Source organism: Motacilla alba, chromosome 11, assembly GCF_015832195.1.
Source record: "Motacilla alba alba isolate MOTALB_02 chromosome 11, Motacilla_alba_V1.0_pri, whole genome shotgun sequence".
In the NCBI taxonomy this organism is placed as follows: domain Eukaryota; kingdom Metazoa; phylum Chordata; class Aves; order Passeriformes; family Motacillidae; genus Motacilla; species Motacilla alba.
In genome coordinates this window covers 8,690,811-8,716,763 of record NC_052026.1, presented here as the reverse complement: position 1 = coordinate 8,716,763, position 25,953 = coordinate 8,690,811, and the positions used below count along the sequence as shown (strand labels likewise).

Below are 25,953 nucleotides of genomic sequence, written 5' to 3'. Positions count from 1 at the left end.
GGTGGAGTCACCATCCCTAGAGGTGTTTAAGAGGTGCGTGCATCAAGGTGATGTGGTTTAGGGGTAGCGCTGGCTTGACAGCGGGACTTGATGCTTTTAAAGGTCTCTTCCAGCCTTGAGCATTCTCTGATTCGGTAGGATGCCGAGAGGGTTCTGGAGAGGCGACGCTGCCCGGGGAGCGGAGGGGGCTGCTCACCAGGGGAAATGCCCCGAGCTCGCCCGGTACAGGCGCGGGGCGGATCGCGGCTCGGGGATCGCGGCTCGGGGACCGCGGCTCGGGGACAGGGGATCCCGATGCCGCCGCTGCCCGGCCCCGCCGCCGCTCACCGCCCACGCTGCGCCAGACCTCCAGCGCGCCAGGGGGCGCTGCGGCGCCATCGCCCGCTGCGGGCCGCGCGGGGCCGGGCCGGGCTCCGCCTCAACAGCGCGGCCTCTCCCGGGCGGGCCGGGCCGGGGCCATGGGGAAGAAGCACAAGAAGCACAAGTCGGACAAACATCCCTACGAGGGTGGGTCCCTACGGGGGTGGGCGGGCAGAGACCGCCGGGCAGCGCGGCCCGAAGCGGACGCGGGCCCCGGAGCCCCCATCGGCGCCCGCCCCGCCCCGCCGGGCCCAGCGCCGGGGCGGTTCGGACGCTCCGGGCTGAGGCTGCGGGGAGCGGGGCCCTCGCTCCGCCGGCGGGCCCAGGGTCGGGAGATGGGCGGCGGGCTCGGCTCTGCGCGGGGGAGAAGCTGCTGCAGGGACTGGAAATGAGGAAATGGTGCGGTGAGGAAGAGGAGCAATCGCGCGGGGTTCTTGAGGACGGGAGTGTGTTTTATTTAGTACTCACACAGCCTGTTTCTCTGCTGGTTTAAGAATACGTAGAAAAGCCACTGAAGCTGGTGCTGAAAGTTGGAGGAAATGAAGTTGCTGAGCTTTCCACTGGAAATGCAGGACTTGATTCCAGCCTCTACGAAGACAAATCTGAACATGAAAAACACAAGGACAGAAAAAGGAAAAAGAGAAAGAAAGGAGAAAAACAAGTTCCTGGTGAAGAAAAGGAGAAAAGAAGGAGAAAAGTTAAGGTATGTGTTCATGCTACTGCATTTTAGAAAAAAAAATGTTTTGACTTTCTCTAGGTTTCACAGCAAAAAGTCAGCAGATATGACTGTAACTTGTATCCTTAAACTGGAATACATTCAGCCTCAGTGCGTGAGGCGTTCCTGTCTCATTTTTTAAGGATACACACCAGATAGCTGTCACATTTTCTAAAAAACTAATTCAGTGATATATTGCATTGTATGGTTGAACTATTTCAGTGTCCAGCAGATGGAGACAGTACATAAAGAATACAGAATTTTTAAGCACTCACAAACTAAATGTTTTGAAAAATACAGAGAGCATTATGTACATTAATAATGCAGGGTTTGCAGGTCTCTTACATTTCCATAACAATCTTTCCAGGAGGATAAAAGGAAACGAGATCGAGACCATGGAGACAGTGAGGGAGAACAGGACATGAAGTGTCAGACCCCCGTCAGAATGGAATTGTCACCAGAGAAACCACTGACGAGCACTTTATCCAAGCAGGAGGGTAGGGGGAAAAAAGACATTGCTTTTGCTAATTCATGTTTTCTGTAATTGGCTCATGTTTTATTGTTCTTTATTTCTGTAGCAAGTGACTTGGCATTTTGTGCCATCTCAGTGTTTTTCTCCATCTCGTGCAAAAGTTTGGAATTAGTTTGCTGTACACTTCCTTTGCAGAGTGGTATCTGGTACTTCTGTTGGAGTGAGCAGAATGTCAGATAAGGGCAATAAGAAAAGTAACCTGTAGGTATTGTGGGGTTTGCCGTGGTGTTCTTTCCTTTATACTGAATTCTTGAGGTGCATCAGTTTTGTTTGGCTGATTTCTAATATCTTGGAAGTGCAGTCAGTTCTGCCTCACACTGTTTCTCTCCCCCTTGTTTTTGGTCTAGAGGTGGAGCAGACACCACTTCAGGAAGCTCTGAATCAACTCATGAGACAGCTGCAGAGGTAATGTCTGTGCTACAGGCTTGCAGAGCTGTGAAGTGAAAATAGCATCCAGTAAGGGAAGGGGCACACACAAAGCTGAGTGAAAATATTGTTGGTAAATATATTGCTGAGAGAGCTGTTTTAGGAATTTAAGTGCTAGTTTAGGAAAGTGTACTTAGAACTTCTCTTCAGCTTAGGCTTCTTGTGAACACCTCCAGTTTCAAGTTCATAGTAGTTTTAAAAAGCTTTCAAAACCAGAAAAGTTTTCTGGTTTTGAAAACTTGTTAAAATAGTGTGAGGCTTTCTTTAGAGGAAGCTTTTGAAAGGAAAGCACAAGAGATTATAATTAACTTGCCAAAGTTTCTTTTACCTTGAGTCCTACTATTTTAGCATTATTTACTATGAAAAGGAAGTATGCGCTTGAAAACTTCAACCATGTTCTCTTACTATTTTACTAACCACATGTCTTTTGGTTAAAACAATCAAGTCTACAGTTCTTTCAAGTAGTTTCTTATTTAAGATAATATTTCTTGACTTTAAGAGTATCTGCATCTTGTACAAGAGTGGTTGAAAGATCTTTCCCTTCAGCTGTCTCACCAGACTGAGCTTGAAACTTTGTTTGCAAGTTTTCTCTTACCTGTAAATTTTCAAGACCTAGGTGTGGTGTCAGTTTCAAGAAACTTAAAATATCGAAAGGTGCCTGTGTTAGTTTTGGCTCCCTTTCTGTGCATACAAAAAGCAGCACCTTTGATTTTGAATCCTGTCTCTTCCCTTCTGATAATTTCTGAGTAAGTGAGGAAGGACAAGAATATTCTTATGTTCTGTATATTTATTTTTTAATTATTTCTAAAATGGTATAAAATGCCGTTGTTAAAATGTAAAACCTTAAAAAGAATTCGGTTTTCATCTTCTGGGCAACACAGATAGTTATCAAAATATAGAAGGAACTTCTGAAATACATTTTTGGTACATGGGTCTGCATAGGAGATCTTTTCAACCTTGAAAGGGAAAGATTATGCTGACACAAGCTATTTCTCTCTTTATAGTTCTGATTTCTTTTCAGCTTAGTTATTTCCTTTCTATTTAATTCCAAACTCAGTTCTTTGTTATAAGTTGAAACATAAAAAACCATCTTTCATGTCTTAACAGAAAGGATCCAAGTTCTTTCTTTTCATTTCCTGTGACTGACTTTATTGCCCCTGGCTATTCCATGATCATTAAAAACCCAATGGATTTTAGTACCATGAAAGAGAAGATCAAGAACAATGGATACCAGTCCATAGAAGAATTAAAGGTAATGCTTTGAATTTTGTTTTGACTACGGAGATGTATTGTGCTCAACTGATTGAAGGCTAGTATTTTATGGGAATAGAAAGATGCCAAAATGAATCAGTACTTCCGCCTCAAGGATACTGTTTCTTCTTGAATTTTTGTGAGCAAGGAAGTTCTGACTGTAAAAGAGCAAACACTTCTGGTTTGTAAATGTGCATCTCAAAAAGATGCAGATGGTTTCAGGTTTTGTGCAGGATTGCATGGAATCTGTGTGTTTGTCCTTCAGCATATTTTAGATCTATTACTTGTCCCAGGCTAGTCTGGTCATGGAGATCAAGTGAAGGCACTGTCAGCTTGGTCCTGTTGACAGCAGCCACTTGTCCTGGTGCTGTAGTGTGCCTAATGGATTCAAGGGCCTGGTTTGAAAGCCTCTTTGAACTTTTAAAGGATGTGGAGCCTGGTTTTGTTTTGTTTTCTTTGTCAGAAATACTCTAGTTCTTTACTGGGCTAGATGAGGACCTGAGAGGTGTAATTTGTGTGTAATCAACAATTAGGCACATGTTAGTTAATAGTATTGGTTGTATTTTCTTGCACGTTCTTCTTCAGATCTCCAAAACATAAGAAGAAGAGCATTCCCTGTTGTAACAGCTGTTTCTGGTTAGTTTTTAATTTTAACTTCATGAATAGATGAGAATGTGATAAAACATACTCACTTGCAGAGAGCTGCAGTGAGCATAGAAGTGCAATTTCTAGCTCACTTGAATTTCAAACAAGCATACATTTCTACATTGTAACTAAAACTTTGGAATAGTCTTTGTAATAATTTAACTTTGCACTGCAGCTTTTCTTTTTCTTTGTTATGTTGCTTCACTTTATTTTAGTGACTGTTGATTGGCCAGGAGGTGGGTAGTTGTAGTTAAGAGGGCTTCCTTAAAACTTCTACAACTACAAACAGTACTGAACACTTCAGAATACTTTAAGGTTGTTTGTTGGGTTGATAGATTCAAGTCTTAAAACAAAGTTACGTATTTATCCCTGTTTACATTTTTAATAGATTTCTTAAATTCATTAATTAAAAGTATTCTTCTAAGCTTTTTTTTCCTGAAGCTCAAGGCACCCCATTTGCAACAAGAATATCAGTAGAGTACACTGTAAAATTAACTTTTGTTCTAAAATTATTCATGTTTGAACAGGATAACTTCAAACTGATGTGTAATAATGCAATGATTTACAACAAACCAGACACCGTTTATTACAAAGCTGCAAAAAAACTGCTGCACTCAGGGATGAAGATACTTAGCCAGGTAACAAAAAACACCAACCAAAATATTAAAAAGTATACTGCTTCCTTTTTTTTGATCCCTGTTTTTCCCTTTTACAGGGATCTCTTGAAAATTAATAAAACCTTGCTTGGTATTTGTCAAATGCTTGTATATTGGAATATAAATAGTACATTGTTTTAGTAATGCTGCCATATCAGCCTTGTAGAAACAGTTGAATTTAGTATTTCACCTTCTAGACTCTGTTTGTGTTTGCTAGTGTAAGAAAGAAAGAACTCAAATAAAATGGGTTTCTACGGGTAGGTTACAAAAACATTAATTGAAGCAGCAAATAAAAGTATTTTGATGTTATTCAGGAGAGAATTCAGAGCCTGAAACAAAGTATAGAATTCATGGCTGACCTGCAGAAGACAAGGAAGCAGAAGGACAAGACAGAACAGCAGCAGACTGGGGAAGAGGAAAATGGTCCTGGGAAAGACAGAGGAGAACCTATGGATGGTGACACCAAAGCATTCAAAACACCTAGCAAAGAGCACAAAAAGTGAAGTATTATCTGAATCATTGTGGGATACCTTTTAAATGATACAGAAACACGATGACTTAGGGTTTCTCTCTGGTACTGCTTAGACATTTTCATCTTAAGGGATCAACATTTACATAGAGCATCCTCATCTACTAAAACCAAATAAGTTTAGAATCATTTATGATACAATCATTTTTGAGTGTAGGTAGCCATGTACTGTTCATCAACTCCATTCCTTCAATTATTTTCTGGTTTAGTGTCCATTTCACGGACACTAGTTTTGCAGAAAGCTTGCAAACATGTGCTTTTAAACATTTTGGTACAAAAAGCTACATAGCCAGTTTTGATTACTTTTTGTTTGTTTGTTTACATAGTAGTTGTATTTGAAATATGCAGCTACCTAGCTACAGAAAGTGTACTTTATGAAATAGCTATTCATATCTAGAAATACTAGATATGGGGATGGTAAATATTTAGGTAAATAAATGCTGGATGCTAAAATGAAGAGTATCTTAATTTTGTGGGAGACCTTTGCAGAGACTTTTACAGTTATTAACATAGCATTTACGGATGTAAAGCTTTGTCACATGCCTTTCCCAGCTGTATTAAATACAGTCATATTCAGTTGCACTTTTTTTTGTTGTTAGTTGTTTTGTCTACAAAACCAGGTACAGATTTGGCCAAAACGATTGTCACGGTATCCTGCTGTGTTATTTAGCCAGTTGGTGTCCAGCTGGTCCCTAAGTTGTGTGGTTCATTCACAGGAAGGATAAAGACCTGCTTGAAGACAAATTACGAAGCAATAGCTTGGAAAGGGAACAAGAACAGATTGATCGGATTGTTAAGGAGTCCGGAGGCAAGTTAACCAGGCGCCTTGCCAACAGCCAGGTAAGCACTGGGGGATTTGGTAGCTCCTTTCCCATTTCCATAAACCAGGTTTCCTTGGCCTCTTACACCAGTTGAAACCTCTTACCTGCTTCTACTGCAGCTTACACCATTTTACACCATTGATCATCTATGTAACATCATAAGGTTAAAAAAAAAGGGCTATTTGAATTCATGCTGAATTTCATCAGCAGAGCAAGTTGAGCTAGAATTTTCAATAAAGTAATAGAAAAGGATGAATAGTAGAAAGCTCAAGAAAATAAATCTGACCTGCCAAAATCTCATAGTTTTGAAATAGACACATACCTGATCAAAGGTTATTAATATTACAGGAGAAGAAATTCAGGTAATACTATGCCTGTTTCATTTTCTACTTTTTTTTTTCACTTGACCTCTGCAGAAACATTAATATTTATCATAATATCCTAATTCTTTGTGCTTATACTAATAATAAAATTATCTAGTGAAAGTAAAAATTTAGAGCAGCACTCAATTCTGAGTGACTGATTTCCTTTCTTATTCCTGCAGATAGGATAGTTTCATTAAATGTTTTCATTAGTTTAAGGACCAGGAATTTCAAGTACTATGTAAATTAAAATAGTCTAATCTTATTTCAGTGTGAATTTGAAAGAAGAAAACCAGATGGTACAACAACTCTGGGCCTTCTTAATCCTGTTGACCTTGCTGCAGGAGGTAAGTTGGCATGGTTCAGGTAACAAGTGACTGCCAGATACCTGGCATCTTACAGGGGCAGATGAGCAAATCCTGGCCAAGAACTGAATGCCTCTTTCCAGTCTGATAAAGATCTGGATTGGACAAGCTGCAGCTGAGGGATCACGTAGATGGGCCTCAGCTGTGGCTGTTGTTAGGAGCAGCTGGTGGGAGCCCTCAGTGCTGTTGCTTCTCTGATTTGTGTCAGCTGTTTGTGGAAGCTGCAAAAGAATACTTTTGCTGCTGGAGAAAAGTTTTGCTGGTGGAGAATTTCTTGGGATCTTCTTATTTCTGGTCCATGTACAGAGTGCAGTGTCTGCTGACCCAGAAAGTCACAGATGTTTTAGAGTTGGGAACTGTCTGGGTCCCAGATCATTAGCACAAAGCATTTGGATAGGAAAACACACTTTGAGAGCCATGTCCTGTTTATTTTGAGTTTTTAACTGTGACTATTAAATGAGTTTAGTCATCTTTGAATGCCTTCTCTGTTTCTGTATTTTAATATGTCTTATTGCAGAACCAGGTTACTGCCCTGTAAAGCTGGGAATGACAGCAGGAAGGCTTCAGTCAGGAGTCAATACATTACAGGGGTTCAAAGAAGATAAAAGAAACAAGGTTACTCCAGGTAAGTGCTGATTTTTTTTTTAATACAAGTCTTTCTTCTTATATAAACAAACTGTATTGATCTTGTTACTAAATAATACTACATAAATTTGGAACTATGGGTTTCTAAAGATAAAGCGCATTAGGTGTCCTTGCCCGTGGCAGAGGGGTTGGAACTAGATGATCTTTAAGATCCCTCCCAACCCAAACCATTCTGTGATTCTTTGGATCCATTGCACAATTAAACAGCACCTCACGGATTCCAGCTTAAGTTTCACATGCTAAAGGGGCAAGATGCTAACTTTTTATCTACATCAAAAAGAGAAACAAACAGATAGGGAAAGGTTTTTGGTGGCTTTAAAAGACATGGGGTGAGCCTGAGAACCTTTTTCCAGCATCAGACTCTTTCTGTTGTGCTAAGGTACACAGTGGTATTAATGACATATTTGCAAATACAAATGCCTTTGATTTAGAGCTTACTAAAAATTGTTACATTGTGAACAGATGGTGTTCTGTGAAGGCATGTTTTCACCTTAAATGCATTCCCTCAAAATTTTTTCTTGAGGATTGTTTTACAGCCCCTTGTCATTTCTGAAGCATACAAAGCAGGGTAATAATTAATACTATTGTTATTCATTAGTGACGTACTTGAATTACGGACCCTTCAGTTCCTATGCACCAACGTACGATTCGACGTTTGCCAACATAAGCAAAGAAGATTCTGACCTAATCTACTCAACATATGGGGAAGACTCTAATCAAGGATCTTCCAGGTAATCCAGCAAGCAGGATGCACAGTACAGCTCCCATGGACAGGCAGTTACATGCCACTCTGCAGCATGGGCTGGCTTTGCTGGGGAGTGATGGCCCCGCTGTCTTTAGAGCTCACAGGGATTTGTTTGTGTAAGAAACAAATGCTTCAGTTGAAGAACCTGCCTCTAAAGTGAAATTAGCCAAGATGGAAGAATTTTGATGCTGCTGATTCCTAGGAGTACACTGTCTAAACTTAGATGTATTTATAACTGAAGGACTCATGTTCAAAGCCAGAAGAATACTGAGTTGTACAAATGTTTATACAAACTGGTGGGGTTTTTTTCACATTAATTACTGCCTTGAATGAGATACAGCTTTGTAAAAATAATTCTAGTGGTTTATTATTCTTGATTGTAAAAATTTCAAAGCTCTTTTGTTTTATGAGAATTTCACAAGGAGCAGGCACAGTGATATAAATTTTTAGGAAAGGGAGGAATACTTTAGTACAGTGTAAACGTGAAGGGCCTGTGCAAGTTTGCTTCCATGTTGATGCAGCTGCTTGAGACACTACACTTTTCCAAGTTTTCCAGTGTCCCATTCAGAAGGGATTCCTCAGCTGCAGAAGGCAGGCATAATTAAACTAAAGCAATCCATTTTGATCCGATCCTGTGCTACTTTTTGTGTTTTCTGTGCTGTATGCATTGGTTTGACCTTATGTAACTTTTTTACATTAAATGTTTGATATGAAAGTAGTTACCTTAACTATCTTTATTCTTTCAGTATTCAAGATTTTTTTATGAAATCCCAGGATTATCCTCTCTTAATTGCTGATAGTTTGCTGGATGTTCTAACTAAAGGAGGACATTCTAGAGCTCTCAGAGAACTAGAAATGGTAAGAGTGGATTTGTGTACTATCTGGTCTTGGGTTTTAGCCCACAAGCTCTAAAGCAAGAGAAAGATGATGCTGATCCTATTGATGGGCTTCCTTTTAATTGATAGAATTGGAAAGTAAAGACTGCTCTTTGCCTCCAGTGGCAGGATTTTCTGCAAAGGAATTATTATATTGTTAATTAGTGAATTAATATTAACATATTGTACATAGAACTATAATTACCCATTCTTTGTCCATTATCCCATTCCCATTATCACTAACTCCTGTTTCAAGACCAATAAGCAGTTGTTTAAAAATGAGGTGATCATTGACAGGCTTTTTTTTCCATGAAAATTTTATCATATTCCTAAAATCTTGTAAGATTTTACTTTGAATTTAAAAGAGTAATTTTAACGCCTTCTTTAAAAATCCTTTCTTTATTCAGCCATGTGAGGAAGCTGAAGGCCCACAGGAAAGAAGTGATGCAATGAAAGATGTAAAGGTAAAAGTTTTCTTTATTAATAAACTTCTTCAACCAACCTGTCCAAGTTCACAGTTATAAAACGGCCTAAAACTTTCAGGGCTGTACTACAACACTGAGGCTTTGACAAGCTGCAGATGTTGTGAAAATGGTGTGTCCCTTTGTAGGCATGAGGAGAGTAAGGTTCTCCAAAACACTGAGTTAAGAGAGCTGGAAGAAAATGCTTATGTATTTTTGTTTGTGATTGTTCAAAGCTATAGCTTTGTTTCTGTCTTAATCTGGTTTCGTTTAACATGAATTTGTAATGTCAGTGTAAGATGCCACACAATATGTAGCAGTCTGGAAGAAGTTCTCACTTGGTGCCCCTTGTAGGCAGTACATTATAGATCTCAAATTATTCCACCCAAACTTTGCTCAATTAGAGAAAGCAGTTCTAGGGCCAGGGGTGCTCTCCTGAAGCATCTCTTCATCTGCAGCCAGTGCCCAGATTCGTTTTGAATTTTGGCCACAGATCTTTGATAAAATCTCCTTTAGGTGAGCTGAAGAAATTCTTGAACTGTTTTTTAATTGGAATGCTGGTCTTAAGTTACCACATCATTTGTGCATATCCCCAGTGGTTTTGGCAGATGCTGTTTTCTATTTGCATATGAAATAGAATTACTAAACAATAACTGTAGAACAGTAAGTTATACAGGGTGTCTTTTCAGCTTTCCCATTGTATGTTCACTTATTTTTGTAGAGCAGGCTAACCTTACCTTTGTTTCTGATCTTCCCCAGACAATTTTGTTGTTTCAAGGCTGAACTACGTATTATCTAAATTATTACTTGCTGGGTTTTTTTTCAGATTATGGAAATTGATATTGCTGCCAGGTTGGATGCTGCTAATAGTGACAGACTTACAGCTCTAAAAGCAGTTACAAACTTTGGCATGCCTATAGAAGAGTTTGATTCTGAAGGTGAGTCTTTTTGGTAGTCGAAGTTCTGATATGTCTGTAACTCCTTTAGTTTCTCAGTCCCTTACAATATTTTGTATCATAAAGTAAGTAAATAGACTTTACTTAGATCTTACTAGTCAGGGCTTTCTTTTTCTCTTTAAACAGAGGCTGAAATCTTCCAGAGGAAACTTGATGAAACAACAAAGCTGCTCAGAGAACTCCAGGATGCTCAAAATGAGCGACTGAGTACAAAACCACCCCCTAATATGATTTGTCTTCTGGGTCCATCTTACAGAGAAATGCACTTGGGTAAATACACTTTTTCTGATCATTCTTGCAGAATTGATGAAGTCCCAACTGGTATCAATTCCAAGAAAATCTACACTACAGCCCTTGAGATTTTTTTATGTGCTCTGTTAGGCCTAGAGGATTGACTTAAACTTACTCGGATGTAGAGCTAGATGAAAATCTTGAATAGTAATTACAAGTATTTCTCTTTATTCCTAAATGTCCCTAGAACTGATTGAAGCTTCTATATGTCATGGGGCAGACAATACCCAAATACCAATCACTCCATGAGTTCTGCAGTATCTTTGAACAGGTCTGCTCAAGTATTACCAAGTTATTATTGCAAGGCCAGCTTTGGTCCAGGATCGATCTGGTTATCAGTCTGTTGAGTTACACTAATTAATACCAGTCATACATTCTTTAGTCATTTGAGCAAACCTGCTTCTCTCACAGATCAACTACACAGCTTTTGTTAATGGCAGCCCTCTAAGATAGGACTATGTGCAGAGTGCCTGTTTGGCAAGTAAAACTGACCTGTGCAAGACTATTCATGGTCTGAACTAGACCACATTGATGTGATTAGATAAATTCCCCATTACTGAAGAAATATAACCAAGTTGGTACCAGACCAAGTCTAAACCAGATCAAATACTATCTTTTTTATGTTTCACTACTTAGGGCTTCCTTCTTGAAGGAAAACCACATTTGTAGCAGCAAGAATAGTCTCTCTTTATATCCAAAGCTTTGTGCTGAATCCCAAAAACCAGCTATTACTAACACCAGTGCTGTGTGGGTGCCACCAGCCCTCTCCCAGCTGCTGCATGTGTGGCCCAAGTTTCATTAACTTGCTCTTTAACTTCTGGTGTTTCCTGGTGGCAGCAAGCCTTGGGCAGCAGCTGTTCATTCCTCCTGCTCTTGTCACTTTGTTTCTTGGTTCCCAGGATGTCTTGCATGGCTGCTCACAGCACAACACAGCTCTTCTGGTCTAGAAATATTCTTTAACACAGTTGTCTTTGTACTAAATAATTGAACTGTTTGCAGGGTGATTCAGCAATTTGGTGACTATATATAGGATATAAATACATCCTCTTTTCTTTCCCAGCGGAGAGAGTAACCAATAACCTGAAGGAACTTGCCCAGCAAGTGACTCCAGGTGACATTGTCAGTACATACGGAATCCGGAAAGCAATGGGAATCTCAGTTCCTCTACCTGAGACAGAGGACAGCTGGGTCGATTTGACAGAGGGTGAGTATATGAAAACATCTTGTAGCATCTGTTCAGCTGGAACCAAACCACATCTGCAAATCCTTAGTCTGGCTTATGGTAAAACTTTGCAGTAGTGTGGTTCCAATTTTCAGTTCTTCTCTCCTTTTTAAATTCTGTTTCAAATGGAAAGTTGCTGCCTTTGGTCTCAGTCCAAAACGAATCTTTTGTGTGTATGGAACTTTGGTTCAGCTACATGGTTACTTTACAATCCATTTTACAGCACTGCCAGATTTTAAATCTTGGTAATTAGTGCAATTTTAGTTTTTCCATTTTGCGTGAGGTTGCAAGAGAGGAGTTAAAATTCCTCACTTGCTAAAACGAGAATATCGTGATTCCTTCTTCTCCAGGCTTTTGGCTGTGCACTCCTTTTGCTTAATTTGGCCATCTGTCATGCTTTGGACCTTGACAGTGTGAGTTCAGCTCACCCCATGCAGCCAAAAGTAGTGGCTGTTTTTGCTGGATTTGGGAGTCTGGTCAGTGAAGTCTCAATGCCAGACCCTGTCCTCCCCCATTTATAACATGCACAGCAAAAGAGCACCCAGAGTTAGGGTAGGGCAGGAAGAATTTCCTCTCACAAAACATAATTCACCCAACAAATTTATTCAATCTGTGGTTTATGAAAGTTTTAATTAAATAATATTTTAACGGACAGAGCGGGATTAATTCAGGAACTCATTCCTGTTTTTAAGGAAACTGCTCAAGAAATTTCAGTTTCAAAATTATTGAGCCTTTTCTTTTCCATAACATTACACAGAGGCTTTGTAACAGAACCAAATGAAACACAGGATTTTCTGGGACTGTTGAAGAGCAAACAGCTAACACAGGGCTATCTGCATCAGTAGCAAATGACCTGAGGCACGCTCTGCTCTATATGCATGTCTTCACTTCAGCATTCTATGGTCAGTGACCTGCTATCTGTTGTAAACTTTCAGACTTTGAAGAGCCTAAAAAGACCATCACTGTCCCTGAAAACGAGTGTGGTGCCGTTACAAGCTGAAGATTCTATTCAGTTTACAGCTGTTTGTTTGATTCTGTTTAAGAACCAGGTAAACGTCCTTCAGGTGCATTCACCATGTGTGTTTATTGTGTGTTAAACTACTTTAAATTTTGAAGCTGATGGCTTTTCAAGGGTTTGTATTAGTTACTTCTGCTATGTAAATGCACTAAATTATTCTTTTTTCATTCTCTAATATTTTTAAGCTCCTCTGCCGCATTTAAGTTTTCCTAAATTACCAAGTGTCTGGATAAGTCAAAGCATAATGACAATGTGCCTATATACGGTGCAGGGACTCAACCAAACGTTTCTAGAAGCAATGTATAGACTTGTCTCTGAGTCTGGTTAGTGCAAACATGATTAGTGTCTGAACATGCAACTCTCCCTTTTTAAAATTACTGTGCAACTCTCAAGGACATGAGGAAGAGAAATAAACTTTTTATACAAAACTGATGCAGTGTGATGAATTAACAAAAGCTCAGCTTTGTGAAGCTTTGAATGTGGATTAACCTCCTCTTAGAGAAACCTTGCTATGTACTTACAGTATCCTAAAACTGGAGGCCAAGCTGAGACCCATGACCAAAAGTGAGACTAAGACTTACTGTCAGCAAGTGAAAGTACCCTGTGGATGTGGTACAGTCATCTCTGAGACACTCAGGCAGACAGTTCTTATTATGCCTGGATAATGGTTCTAGGCTTATTTATCAGAAAGCCTTCTAACATTGAGACAGTTCCCTGTTCACCAAAGGTGCAGACCAACAGCACAGCTCTCAGGCATAGAGAACTCGAGCATTGCTTGGGTACAGGTGCAGCCAGTGGTGCAGCCAGTGGCACAGCCAAGTATGCTTTCCCTGTGCTCCCCCTTTGCTCTCACACCATCACACAGTGCTGCACACATGGCTAATGTAGGCATTCTTAATTGTCTTTAAATGTTGCTTTTTTTAATCCCTGATTCCAGTATAACCCTGGAGTCAAGAGGAATGAGCTGTAGGGTTCCAGCCATTGCTGATGTGTGCAGTGGCAGGGAACTGAGCTAAGAGGTAACTTACAGGCCAATCAGCATTGTGAAGTCCACCCTTTCCCCTCAGTCTTCTGGCCAACATCATCCTTGCGTCCTTCCTTCCTCTCTGAAAATGCTGCAGAAAGCTTTGTTTTTAAACTTTCACAATTACTAAAATACATTGCAAAATTTTTAACTGTCAGCCTGGGTTTTTCTCCACTAGTTTCAATTTTCCCAGAAGAATTAATAGTCATCACTGGAGTTTTTTCAGTTCTATGTAATAGCAGCTTAATTATTACTCCAGGCAATGAATTCTTCTAATACTATATAAATTATTTTCATTTATATATGAAAAAGAAAAAGACAAGAAAACGCAAGAAAAAGACAAGATTCAGGGCAGATGTGCCAGCCAAATCCTTAATGGCTCCTTCCATAGCATCCCATTGCCCATCACTCACCTTTTAGATGGTGCAGAAGGTGGCTGCCAGTGACAGAAGTATTTCCCATCAGCTGTTGAACATGTGGATGTCACTCTAAATATTTTCTACTGGCAACATTTTTTGAAAAGGTAAACAGTTTGGTTTATGAGTAAAAACAGTTCCATTAAGTCTGCAGCACTATAAAAAATATACCTCCTTTTCATGGGTATCTCCATCAAAATGATTGCAAAACCAGACATGTTTCAATAAGCTTTTTATTTCATAGTAAAAACAAAAATTTGTTCTTTAAACCAGATTCCTAGTTCCAGATGTTATTAGCTCTTCAAATTAGATACAGTGCCATTTTTTCCATTTAGAAAAAAAATAATGCTGCAAGGAATATTTTTTCCACCAAGATTGTTTCTTCAATGTTAAGTTTCACAGTTCAATCTCAGAAGGACTGCTGAAAACAATTATTTCAATACAGTTGCTTGTTAAGTTGAACTTTTTCTGCGGTTAAATATAGCTCTCATAGAGTTCCACTTCTGGTGAGAAATCAGTCATCCTCTTTTTCATTATACACAGTTTCTAACTTCCCCAAGAAGGCTGTGCACAGCACACCAAGTGAGCATTCTTTTTAAACCTGCAACCAAAACCCAACTCCTTCCCCTTTGGAAGCTGCAGCTATTCCTGCCACTTCTGCAAATGAGGTTGAGTTGAAGTTACACCCAAATAAGTTACCAGCCTGACAGGCAACATCATGTAAACAAAAGCATTTCAAAATGCTGTTACAGACAGCAAATGTTCTTTCATAGATAACTTACATCTATAGTCTACTAGTTCTGTGGACAGGAGCACTTCAGAGCCAGCTCTATTTATAGGCATTATGCACTTTTCAAAATAGATTCATGAGACAAATGGTCACTTTACCTAACATGACATCAAAGACTGCTGGAAGGAGCCTTTGACGCATGCATGGTCCTGTAAAACAATAAATATCTCTAAAGAAATGCTTGCTGAGCACCTGTAACTACAAATACACAAGAGTAGCACAAGCTGTTTGAAGGTTTATTCAACTACAACACTGACTTGCACTAACGTGACAGTGAGTATGTCACTTCCTTCTTCAGCAGAGCCCATGCATGAACTTGCAACCTCAAATGCAGGTTTTCTTACATGCTGTTTTCTGTTGGAGATCTACTACACACATAGATTTGATCTACAAAATTGACAAAGACTACAAGTACGATTTTTAATCCACATTTGGACAACATTTAGGTTTGTTCCTGTCTTGAAATATAGTCACTTCCTCTTCTAAAGAAATTACACAGTAATTAGAAAGCAGCAGTGATACACAGGACTGCTTAAACACTTGTCCAGGATGTGGGTACTAAACCCAGAAGCATTAGGAAGTGCTGTTTGTAGAGGAGTAAGGCTCAACCAAACATGTGTTGTACTCACTAACCACTGTGCTGTCCAGCCCTAACCGGGTATATGGGGAAAGGGGGAACCCATCCTTAGTAATGGACATAACTGGGCACAAGATGTTAGCCTTACAAACTACTATCATCTCCACCAACAGCAAACAGCTTAAGAGATTGCAGTAAGTAAAAAATGCCAATGTAGAAATTAGCAAAGGACGCTAACAGCTTAAAAACCTTACAAACTAAACTAATTTACACCATGTCCACAATGATCTTATGAATGCTTTACTCACACTTCCAGTATTGGGGCTCTGCTGAAACATTTCATTATGAACACATTTTTTTCCATACATCCTTTTGTAACCTTCAAAACCAGTTTATGAAAAAACTGCACTGCCTTTGAAAGGCATAGTAACCAGCCAGTGGCTAGTCAATTCATAGAAATAAGAACAGAAAAAAAAACAAATCCCACCACAGACACAGTTCTGTTTATACAGTATCTGCTACTGTTTCTAACACTATTTTAGTAATTCTGTTCTTCAGCTTCCCAGCAATTCAGAACAGATTTTTTTTTTCTCCTCTAAGTGCCCTCAAGAACACAGCACAGAATCAGAATTCCTGCTGGGATCAGCAACACCAGCTGCTGTCAGAGTCTGATCCTTGCGCTCCTCACCAGCACTTGTACTTTTTGAAATTTAAAGTAAAAAAACTTAAGATTTCCCATGACAGAACAAAATGCACATACAGATACTAATTGCAGAGAAATACAAAGAAGAACACTTAATATAATGTAAACACGCTGAACTACATTAAAGTTATTTCTGATCAGCTCTTGGTCATGAAAACATCTGCGTAACAAGGTACTGCTGTGGAGGAGGCGAGGGTGGTGAAGTGGCCCCATACTGTGCAATTCAGGCTTTTTCCCAAAAGAGCTCAGCACAGTTATCATGTGACACACTTGAGTTTCCTGGCATTCCTCTTCCCATTACTCAGCTTCTGCTGTGCAGCGTGTTCAGCATTCAAAGCAGGATACACGGTGCCCTCGGCATCAGCGCACACGTCGGGACAAACACAATACTGTAAGCAGGTGTGTGTCAAGCAGGCAATGGAATGCTTTAACATGGGAACGAGTTCTACAGTGCATCCACACTGGTTGTCACTGGAGTTAAGACTCCCAGCGCAGGTAAGGAAAGCAACTAACTGAAAATGCCTCTTGGCAATTCCAGGTAAATCCTCAAATTACTTCTGGAAAAAGTAGCCTTTTTCAGACTGATGGTTGTGTATCTTCTAGGAACTTCTCAGAATTCTTTATTAAAAAAAAATTCTCTCATCTTGAGATGTAGAAGAGATAGGAACAGTATATACATGTTTTTAGAATAAATCCTTCACATAAGGAGGGAAATTCTACGTCTTCACAGAAGGGAGGCAGATCTAATTCTATTTTGATTAACTTCATTGTAGCCTCAGTTCAGTCCCATGCCTTGGAATTTGGCTGTCTCAGTGCAAACAAAGTAAGTCCTCAGTTCTCCCTTGCCTTTGACATTAATGAGTCCCCTGCATTCACATGAGTATCCCAGCTCCTGCAGTATTTTGCTTGTTTCTTCTGTGACCTTTGTGTGAAAAGAATCAGAAACTCTTGTGAAATTCTTCTGATTATTCACATTAAAGCAAAATTCCACAACCAATTCGAAATAATGCCTTGGACATTGCAAGGCTCATAGTTTTACCTGGATCTTGCCAAGCTCCCCTGTGCTCTCCATTCGGCTGGCAACATTAACAGTGTTGCCCCAAATGTCATACTGAGGCTTCCGGGCACCAATCACACCAGCGATCACCGGGCCATGATTGATCCCTGCAGAAACACAAGCAGGTGTCATTACTGAGATAGAAAGGGATGTGATTGTGTTAGCTGTAGCTTCAGGGAAAAAAACACCCCAAAACCTAACTCTGCAACACCTTCCTAGCAATCAGTCTTAGTGCTGTTCTATAAGTATTCACACGGAGGCTCAGGAGACACGAAGTGACCCACTCATTGCAAAATAGGAAGTCTAGGGCACAAAGCAAAATTCTTCCTCTTCTACTTTTAATATACAGAAATGAGCATTGAAATGACAATGCTGTCTTTAGTCAACAGTCACTAACAGGGTACTTCACTCCTCATCTGTATCTTTCATTTCCTCCAAAGTCATCCAGCTGCACTCTTCCTGCTGCTCCCTCCAGTGATGAGAAAAAGCCCATCCGTGGAGGAGCTTGGCCTGTCTGAAAAGCTGACCAGACAATATTGCCTTTGGCTATTCAGCACTTGGACCTACCTCACCCTGCCCATTTCTCACTTGTCTGAGCTGTGGAGCTCACATTCCCCACAGACAGAACTTACCAACACGCAGGCGGAAGTTGTTAAAGGAATGTCGGTTGATGCCATCCAGTTTACTCATCAGGGCAATTCCATACTCCACCATAATCCCAATGTGAGCGTGCTGCCTTTCCCTATCCTGTGCAAGTCATAACACAGATTAATGACCAAATTACAACACAAAAGGCTGTGTCAGGCTGCTACTCCAAAGCAGTACTAGAAGAGACTGGAGTGTTTAGAAGGATGAGACCACTCATCCTTTTCAATGCAGAACTGCAGAATTTCAAAACTCCATTAAATACAGCTGGGATGTCTATGAGGCAAGACGTGTGATATGATGAAATTTTATAACATATTATTGTCTGTCTTTTAGGGTTTCACCTTTAATTTTACATATTTTGGGTATATTATTGTATGCATCTTAATGTCATACACAAACTTGCTATACTGAAATGAGCCAGAGAAATTGGTGTTAATTCTTCTGGGTAACAGTTTCAGACCTAATGTGGCACTTGAGGATTCTCTTTCCGCGCCAGTTCTCAGGTATCACAAAAAGCCTACTGTCCAGTTCTGAGAGGGCCTTTTCTTTGGCTCCCATCCTTTGACTCCCCCATTATTAGAGCCCTTCTGTTATGCATCTAGGAATGTTAAACTACTGGAATCAAAGATGAAAGATGTAAAAAGTATGCTGGGATTACAAACTGAATACCTTAATTCAGAAATAAAATGGAACTAGGAGATAAATAGTGAATTCAGCAGGAGAAAATACAATTTTGTCATCTTTTTCCACACTTCAGGAAGTCACTGTTCATTATTTACTTTTTTGTATCATGTTATATTTTGTTACTTTGAACACACCTATGCACCCACAGAATACAGAAGGCAGCTTCAGAGCCAACATACCTGGTTGTTCTCCTGGCCTGGTGTAACACTGAGACCAGCTGCTGCCATGTAAGTGCTTCCAATTGTTTTTATTTTTTCAACACCACTAAATTTAGGTTTTAACAAGAGCTGTTTGAATGGAAAGAAAACAAAAACGTGAGACTTTAATACCATATTTCAGTGTAGTATTTAACCAGAAATCTTTACTGTCTACCATAAGCATTAAACATCTCTAGCAACCCTATCACTCACATGAAGATTAGATAAAATACTGAGGATTAGTTTCACAGTTTTGCTCTACCCACTCACAGGAGAAATGAAAGCACTAAAGTACTGAAATAAAGTCCTTAAAGTCAGGACTTTCAAACCATACTTCTAATGGATTAGATGATGTATTTGAAAATCCCAACCAGATGGGAAAATATCTTTCAAGATTGCAAGGCTGAAGTCAGAATACTAGTACAGCACAAAAATGGTTTTTCCCCCTCCCTGTAATGCTCACAGATCTAGGGAAACATTTAGATTGCAGTAAATATGTAATCCAGTGCATTTTTGACAGAAGCTTAATTACCTCATCAAAATCAGCAATGATTTCATTTAACAGCCTCAAGCATTCCAAGCCTTCTTTATTGACATCACATTCAGTGTAAAACACCTTAAAATCTGGTACTGATGCAAACATGACACAGACACAGTCATAGGATTGATGGTACCAGTCCTAAAGGAAAGCAATAAACCCACACAGTGTCAGCAGCCACATTCCCCCACAGGTACTCACACTCATGATACTTGTTTGTAGCCAGTAATCAAACTACAGGTTCACAGTATGAAGTGAACCACATCTCTTATTCTATAAGAAACATTAACAAAGTGGATTTGCCTAAGGAAAAACTGAGATTCCTTAAAGATACCTTAAACATTTTCATCTACTTGGACATTGTCACTCTTCTGAGACACAGTATTGTTCTCTCTGATGACATGTTGGCAGAATGAGATTTCTTTAAAAAAATCATTAGCAATGAACTTATTTCTGGGAGATACTATCTGCTCCTCAACTCATTTCCCTAAAAACTATGACCTATCCTCTCTGGTAAAATACAGTCTTTGGAAAGTAGTAAATCTCTTTTAAATATTTGCCAAACTTAAACTGTGTCCTGAAGCTGAACTACTAATTCTGATAACAGATTTCAGGGACTGACACTAGAAGTTTTCATTTTTTTGAGGCCATCTGGTTAACAGGTTCTTGGGTTTACAAAGGTCTTGGAATACAAGCAAGAGGCAAAGATTGCAGAAGTTTACAGTCTGTGTTATATATTACATATGATGCAAAAAATATCACAGAAATCCAATTTGCTGCCCTTCACATAGGAAAGACTCAACACACCTCATTTCGCTTTTCTCCAATGAAATATGCAGCAACATGTGCTGGAAGTACATTTTCCAGCAAAAGCCTGTTAACATTCTCCATAGTTTCAAATTGTTCATGTTCCTTTTTAAACTTATTCTTCCACAGACAATCCAGTCGACAGTAATAGTCAATCTGCAAAGAGATCAAATATGATAAATTAAATCTATAAAATAACTCACTGAGAAATATTAGGCAATTTACTCAAGAAGTGTGGTAGCAATAGTTTATTCAAAGCCTTTTGAGTCTATATAGCTATGAAAAATGTGCTTTGAGAGCAAAGGTTTGTTGCTTTGAGAGCAAAATATGAAGCAGCCACTAAGATCAAATGTCATTTGATAGCATCAGGTGTATTTACCAAAATGACAGTTTAGTAATATAATTATTTTTATCTTGCATTGCTGTGTTGATTTAGAATGAATACTGGTATATAAATACAGATAGATCAAAACTGGAAGAGCCAGAAGTTCTCATGACTGTGATGCAAACACTGCTGAAAACTAGCAAAATGTTCCCATCCTTTCAGAGTAAAAATTCTTTCACTACCAAAACCTAATTACAATTGTGTTATCTGCAAGACCAGAATGTTAAAAAAAGATAAAAATATATACTAATTTAAAGCACAATTTCCAGGAACACCACTTTTGCATTTTATTTAAATCAACTTGCTGCAAGTAAAGGAACTAGGCGATTGCATTTTAAATACGTACCTGTTTTGCAAGTAAAACTAGGGTTACGTAAAACAGAACCAGATATAAATTAGTCATTATCCTTGGCTCTTTGATGAAAAACCTGAAAATAAGAAAGCAATACAAAGTCATCTGTATGCTTAAAGAAAATCTGCATGCTGGAGGGTTGGGGTGGGATGTGAGGAGAAGAGGGTGTCTGTCCAGACTTGCACCAGTGTCACTGTTCATTTGTGCCACTGGCTGGCTGGGGACAGGTCCTGTCCTAACAACAAGAAACAGTCAGTCAACACGTGGAATGATGCATTTCACATCACGACACGCTGGGTGTTGAAAGCTTGTTCAGCAGCTGTTGTAGTGAGATGCTTCAGAAAACAGGGCTTTATCTTAATGGAGCCATCTTGATATCCACCAGACTGAGTTTCAGCTCCCACCCCACACCACCCTACAAAAGCACAGCCAACAAAACCTTGAGGTAGTAAAAGAAACTTTCTTATCTGTGCAAGGAAAGACAGTAACAAATTAAAAACCTAAATTCCTAAGACAAAGACAGCAGTTACATCACATCTGTATCTGAATCACCATTCATATTTCATAGTAAGATCAGTCTTACCACATCTATTACTTTTTACAAATGCAAATTAAACTCTCATCATATGAATGATTAAGTTCATTCAAGCTTTTTTTTGAGGTGTGCTGACATATTACAGCCCCTGCAAAATAAATTTATTCTAATCTTCAGCTATGAGACTATGCTGAGGAATCTGAGAAAGACTAACAGTAAAGCTGTTAGTCAAAAAACTGACTAAAAGCTAACAGTAAACTAACTAAAAACTAACAGTAAAGCCATTGCATGTGATTTCTCTTCAGTATTTTGAGTTTCTGCAATTAGATCAGGTAAATTGCTGTTACTTTTCAAAATATTGCCTACCAAGCTTGAGCCCCAGACTTTTAGCAAGGTTTTCTTCGTAACTTAAGATCAACCTTACTATGACATTAATATTCTACTCTCTAGTCCTTAATGCAATCCAAGGGTTCTAGGGATCTCAGAAACCACGTTACAGAATTTTTTCAGAGAACATATACTTTGTTTAAAAAGTATATGTAAAAAAAGGTGACATGGTCTAATAGGATTTCCATGTTGTTAACTTTACAGAAAGGTTTGCAGTGTCTGGCTAACATGATTTTGATATTTCAATATTCCAGTAAGTGCACAAAAATCTAACACCTCCTTAAATAAAACGTAAAAGGATGAGAAACTTTACAGTGCACCTGGTACTGTTGCCATAGTTGTCTTTGTGCTGAAGGGTATTAAAAATGATGAGGTAGACAGTCACAGCAATGGACAGGAGGAGAACTTTGAGTTCGAAGCTCATTTGAAGAAATACCGAGCAGGCAATGAACGCCAATATACAGCAGTAGGCATAATACTGTAAAAGAGGAATGTGAAGGTAAAGGTAAAGAGCCTTTGCATCATTCAGAACTCATGTCTAAGAAATGTTCAAACCACAGCAAATGCTCTGAGTTCATGGGCACTGCAATTTATTGCAAGGAAATTACAATCACTTAAAGCTTTATTTTTATGATGCTAAAAGAATGAACTTAATACTGATTTTTGTTTACTTTTATAATTTATGGGTAAACAAAAATATTTAAACAAAAAAAATCAACATAAGGAAGCAATGCCAGATAAAAACTGAAGTGTCGAGAATTTATCTCCTAAAGTTTATTAATTTAAGCAATTATTTATTTAAAGTTTGAGAGTAATCTAAAGTAGGCTCATAGTCCATAGAACCAGCAAGTCCAGCGCTCTAATCCTGTTCTGACTGTGCTTTCCCATTGTAACCTAGAGCAGATACCCCCTTCCCAGCTCCCACACCAGTGACACGTGGAGACTGTGGCTGGTTATCCAGCCTGGGACACAGCCCCTAAGAACTGTGATGCTAACAAGCATGATCAGGCTATGGCCAGTGTCCCCACTATGGAAATACTGAGCACTTTGCCAGGGGAATGCCAGCTCAGGCAGGGTGTCCAAGGTGAGCCTGCAGCTGGCAGCACCAAACATGGTACCAAGAGTGTGGAGCAGACAGGACTGCTGCCTGCAGCCATGGGCACAGTGGGAGGTGCTCAGCTGGCATACTTCAGTCTACAAGCAGCTCCAAAATTACCTCAGCTTCTGCTCCTCAAGAATTTGTTTCTCTTTATGCACAAAGCAGTTTTTCCACCAGTAATAGCACAGGCCTACTACAGAACTGTGAAATTCTTGGCTCAATAATTAACATTTCTACTGAAATGAATGAAACCAAAATGATTTATGAGGCAACTCCTAATCAGAGCCTATATATTACACATTATACCAACTTTGTCATCCTAAAGAGTCTACCTCCAAAAGATATTGAACACTCTACCTCAAGCCAAACCTCTGAAAAAGGAACCACTACGTAGAGAATGCCAAGAGAGGTCTGTCAGCCACTTAAACCCTTTCACTCTGTAAACACACTTTACTGGGACACTTGCAAGTACAACTCTCATCTTTCAGACTCAAACATTATCATCACCCTGTTCTGCTGTTTTCTTTAAACATTTAGACCTACTTCTAAGTCTAAAATTTCTAAAAACTGCAAAGCCATACTTTACTTAGGACAACAACAGCAGCTGAATTATCTTGATTTCAGGAACGATTTTTCTGCTGTCAGATATCTAAAAAAAGCTTCCTTTTATACAGCAACAGAAGCTGCCATTTGCCACTAATGTACACCATATTCAAAGATCAGGCCCAAGGAAGATGCATTCACTACTTACAGTTTCCTCTACGCAGGAATGAGTTGTGTTTCCAAAAGCCTGATTTACAAACATGCAAGAAAAAAAATCACCAGGTGAGCACAATGTGCATTTCATAACTTATCCTTTTTCATAAGCACCTGAATGAAAGGCTCCTCATACAACTTGCTGCACATAATTCAAAAACATGTGCATCATCTAGAGGGGTGGCCAGGTGACAAAGAGGCATCCCAAACATTTGGATGAACTCAAAATAGAACACTACTTTGGCATTAAAGACATAAAAAGTGAAACCCCCAGAAATAATGCTTTTGTGTCTCTAGTAAGTGCTGAATTTACCCTTACAGAAATGCTGGAGAACACCTTTCAAGTCTGTTGAGAGACCAAAATAAACCAAAACTTCAGTTTTATACATGAATACTCCAGACTTCCAAAAATCCATAAAGAATGCACAAGAAAGCTACATATAAAAATACAAAATATCCCTTAAAACTGCCTTGTGCCACGAGCAAGTCTTCACGTTCAACAGTTAAAAAACCCCAAAACCCTATCTTTATAAATAAAAAGAAAAATATAAAAATGTTGCCATCCATCATGACATCATCCTACATGAGAGGAGTTGGACTTTGATGATTCTTGTGGGTGCCTTCCAATTCAGGATGTTCTATGATTCTATACCCACCATCCAAGACTCATTTCATTTCAATCCTAGAAATTAAGATGGTACTCTACTCACATAGGTGGTAGCACTCAGGTCATTTGATCCAGTAAAGTTGGCAGGTTTGTTCTTTTCAGTAGTCTTGATTTATTGGAGAAGAAAAAGAAACACAAAACAAAACATATCAATAAAACCACCATACAAACTTATTAGCAGGTAATCACTGGGGTTTTTTTCCCTATGTATTTTACAAAGAGTATTGATCTGGTGGTCTTTTCACTGCTACTGAATAAATGTTGACATACAACTGCATCCCATGTAGTTGTATTAAACATATATGCACACACAAGCTGCAAGAAGGTTAAAATTTACTTATTTTCTAATTGGGGGTAAAGGTTTACATTGTGGCTATGTTATTTTAGCAGCGATCTGGCACAAAAGTGGTTTTGTCTCACCCCCCCAGTTTCACAGCTGCTGTTCCTGTTTTCTTTCAATCTGTCTCTGGTGGTGTTCACATGACACCACTGTGAGTCAATTCAAGGACCTAAGCCAGCAGAAAACCACCCTACAAAAGAAAATTAAGCATTTTCTGCAGTATTGCTTTCAGAATGAACTCCCCATGGAATCAGAAGAATGGCAAGGCAAACAAACACAGGGGATCAGGAGGACATCAGTTTTAGTAGTTAACTATCATTTAAGTGGAAATGTTAACACACAGAGCTTGTGTAAAAAAACAGCACAGTTATTCAAATGTACATGCCCAGGTGCAATATAACATTCAAACTAAATTTAAAAGACAGATGCTGGTTTCACTTTACTCCAGCAGTACCTTCCCCCAGTGCCTTTGCTTTTAGAAGAGAGCCAAGCTATATTCTTCCCTCCCTCATCCACATCACTACCAGTGAGTGCAAATACCACACTGAACTGCTTAAAGTGCTGCCTGCCACTGCCAAACGTTTCAAACCACATTAAAACAGGAAAACATCTCAGTGAGGAGGCTTACGAACAAGAGCTGTTATAAGTGCTGTCTTAAAAACCAGAAAAGTTTGTAGAACTGAAGTCTATCAAGTGTACTTTCAGTTCCACAAACCAGGAGGTTTTATTTTTAATGCTTTTACTTGACATCACGCACTATCCCTGTGCAAATCAACTCATGATGTAAGCCAGGCATTAAAAAAGGAGCAAAATCAGGTACTTGATGACAAGAAAGCAGGAAGTTACTTAAACTGTGGATTTTACAATAAGTTCATTAATGAATGTGATTACTTACCAAGTTAAAAATGGCTATAATCAGCAAGGCAGCTATAGTGATGGCTGCTAAAGGCAGCCTAAGTAAAGGCATTGTTTCCACCTTTTCCGAGACAGCACACAGATGGCGCAGCAGAGGCCACTGCTCTGAGCAGCACTTCTGTAAACACAATTAATTACTTTCAGTAACAGGTAACACTCTGATACAGGGGAAGAAATATTTCTAAATATAAAGTTGACCTT

At 39.2% G+C, this 25,953-nt stretch overlaps 2 protein-coding genes across 9 annotated transcripts in view; one reads left to right on the top strand and one right to left on the bottom strand.

The window, feature by feature from the left end:
• The first annotated feature begins 374 nt into the window (after positions 1-374).
• BRD7 (bromodomain containing 7) lies at positions 375-13,307 on the top strand. Of its 2 annotated transcripts, none has more exons than XM_038147931.1 (17): positions 375-507; positions 855-1,063; positions 1,443-1,572; positions 1,955-2,012; positions 3,141-3,285; positions 4,457-4,567; positions 4,900-5,084; positions 5,831-5,954; positions 6,569-6,644; positions 7,180-7,287; positions 7,906-8,038; positions 8,799-8,910; positions 9,335-9,391; positions 10,215-10,326; positions 10,471-10,614; positions 11,696-11,839; positions 12,793-13,307. In XM_038147931.1, exons 1-17 carry the CDS (start codon positions 459-461, stop codon positions 12,855-12,857), a joined length of 1,962 nt encoding a protein of 653 aa, XP_038003859.1. In that variant the 5' UTR covers positions 375-458; the 3' UTR covers positions 12,858-13,307. The 2 variants fall into 2 exon arrangements, with proteins under 2 accessions (XP_038003859.1, XP_038003860.1); XM_038147932.1 differs by lacking the exon at positions 375-507 and adding an exon at positions 524-759.
• A 1,225-nt stretch (positions 13,308-14,532) lies between these two features.
• Positions 14,533-25,953, bottom strand: part of ADCY7 (adenylate cyclase 7) — a 60,458-nt gene continuing 49,037 nt past the window's right edge. For all 7 annotated transcript variants that reach the window (XM_038147925.1, XM_038147927.1, XM_038147923.1 and 4 more), the window contains 11 exons: positions 25,733-25,870; positions 24,541-24,603; positions 23,826-23,864; positions 22,296-22,453; positions 21,048-21,129; positions 20,317-20,472; positions 19,504-19,650; positions 18,954-19,061; positions 18,075-18,189; positions 17,425-17,549; positions 14,533-17,307 (listed from right to left, as the gene is read on the bottom strand). In XM_038147925.1, the coding sequence (XP_038003853.1) occupies positions 17,161-17,307; positions 17,425-17,549; positions 18,075-18,189; positions 18,954-19,061; positions 19,504-19,650; positions 20,317-20,472; positions 21,048-21,129; positions 22,296-22,453; positions 23,826-23,864; positions 24,541-24,603; positions 25,733-25,870 (1,278 nt within the window). In that variant the 3' untranslated portion in view covers positions 14,533-17,160. The remainder of the gene's footprint in view (positions 17,308-17,424; positions 17,550-18,074; positions 18,190-18,953; positions 19,062-19,503; positions 19,651-20,316; positions 20,473-21,047; positions 21,130-22,295; positions 22,454-23,825; positions 23,865-24,540; positions 24,604-25,732; positions 25,871-25,953) is intronic.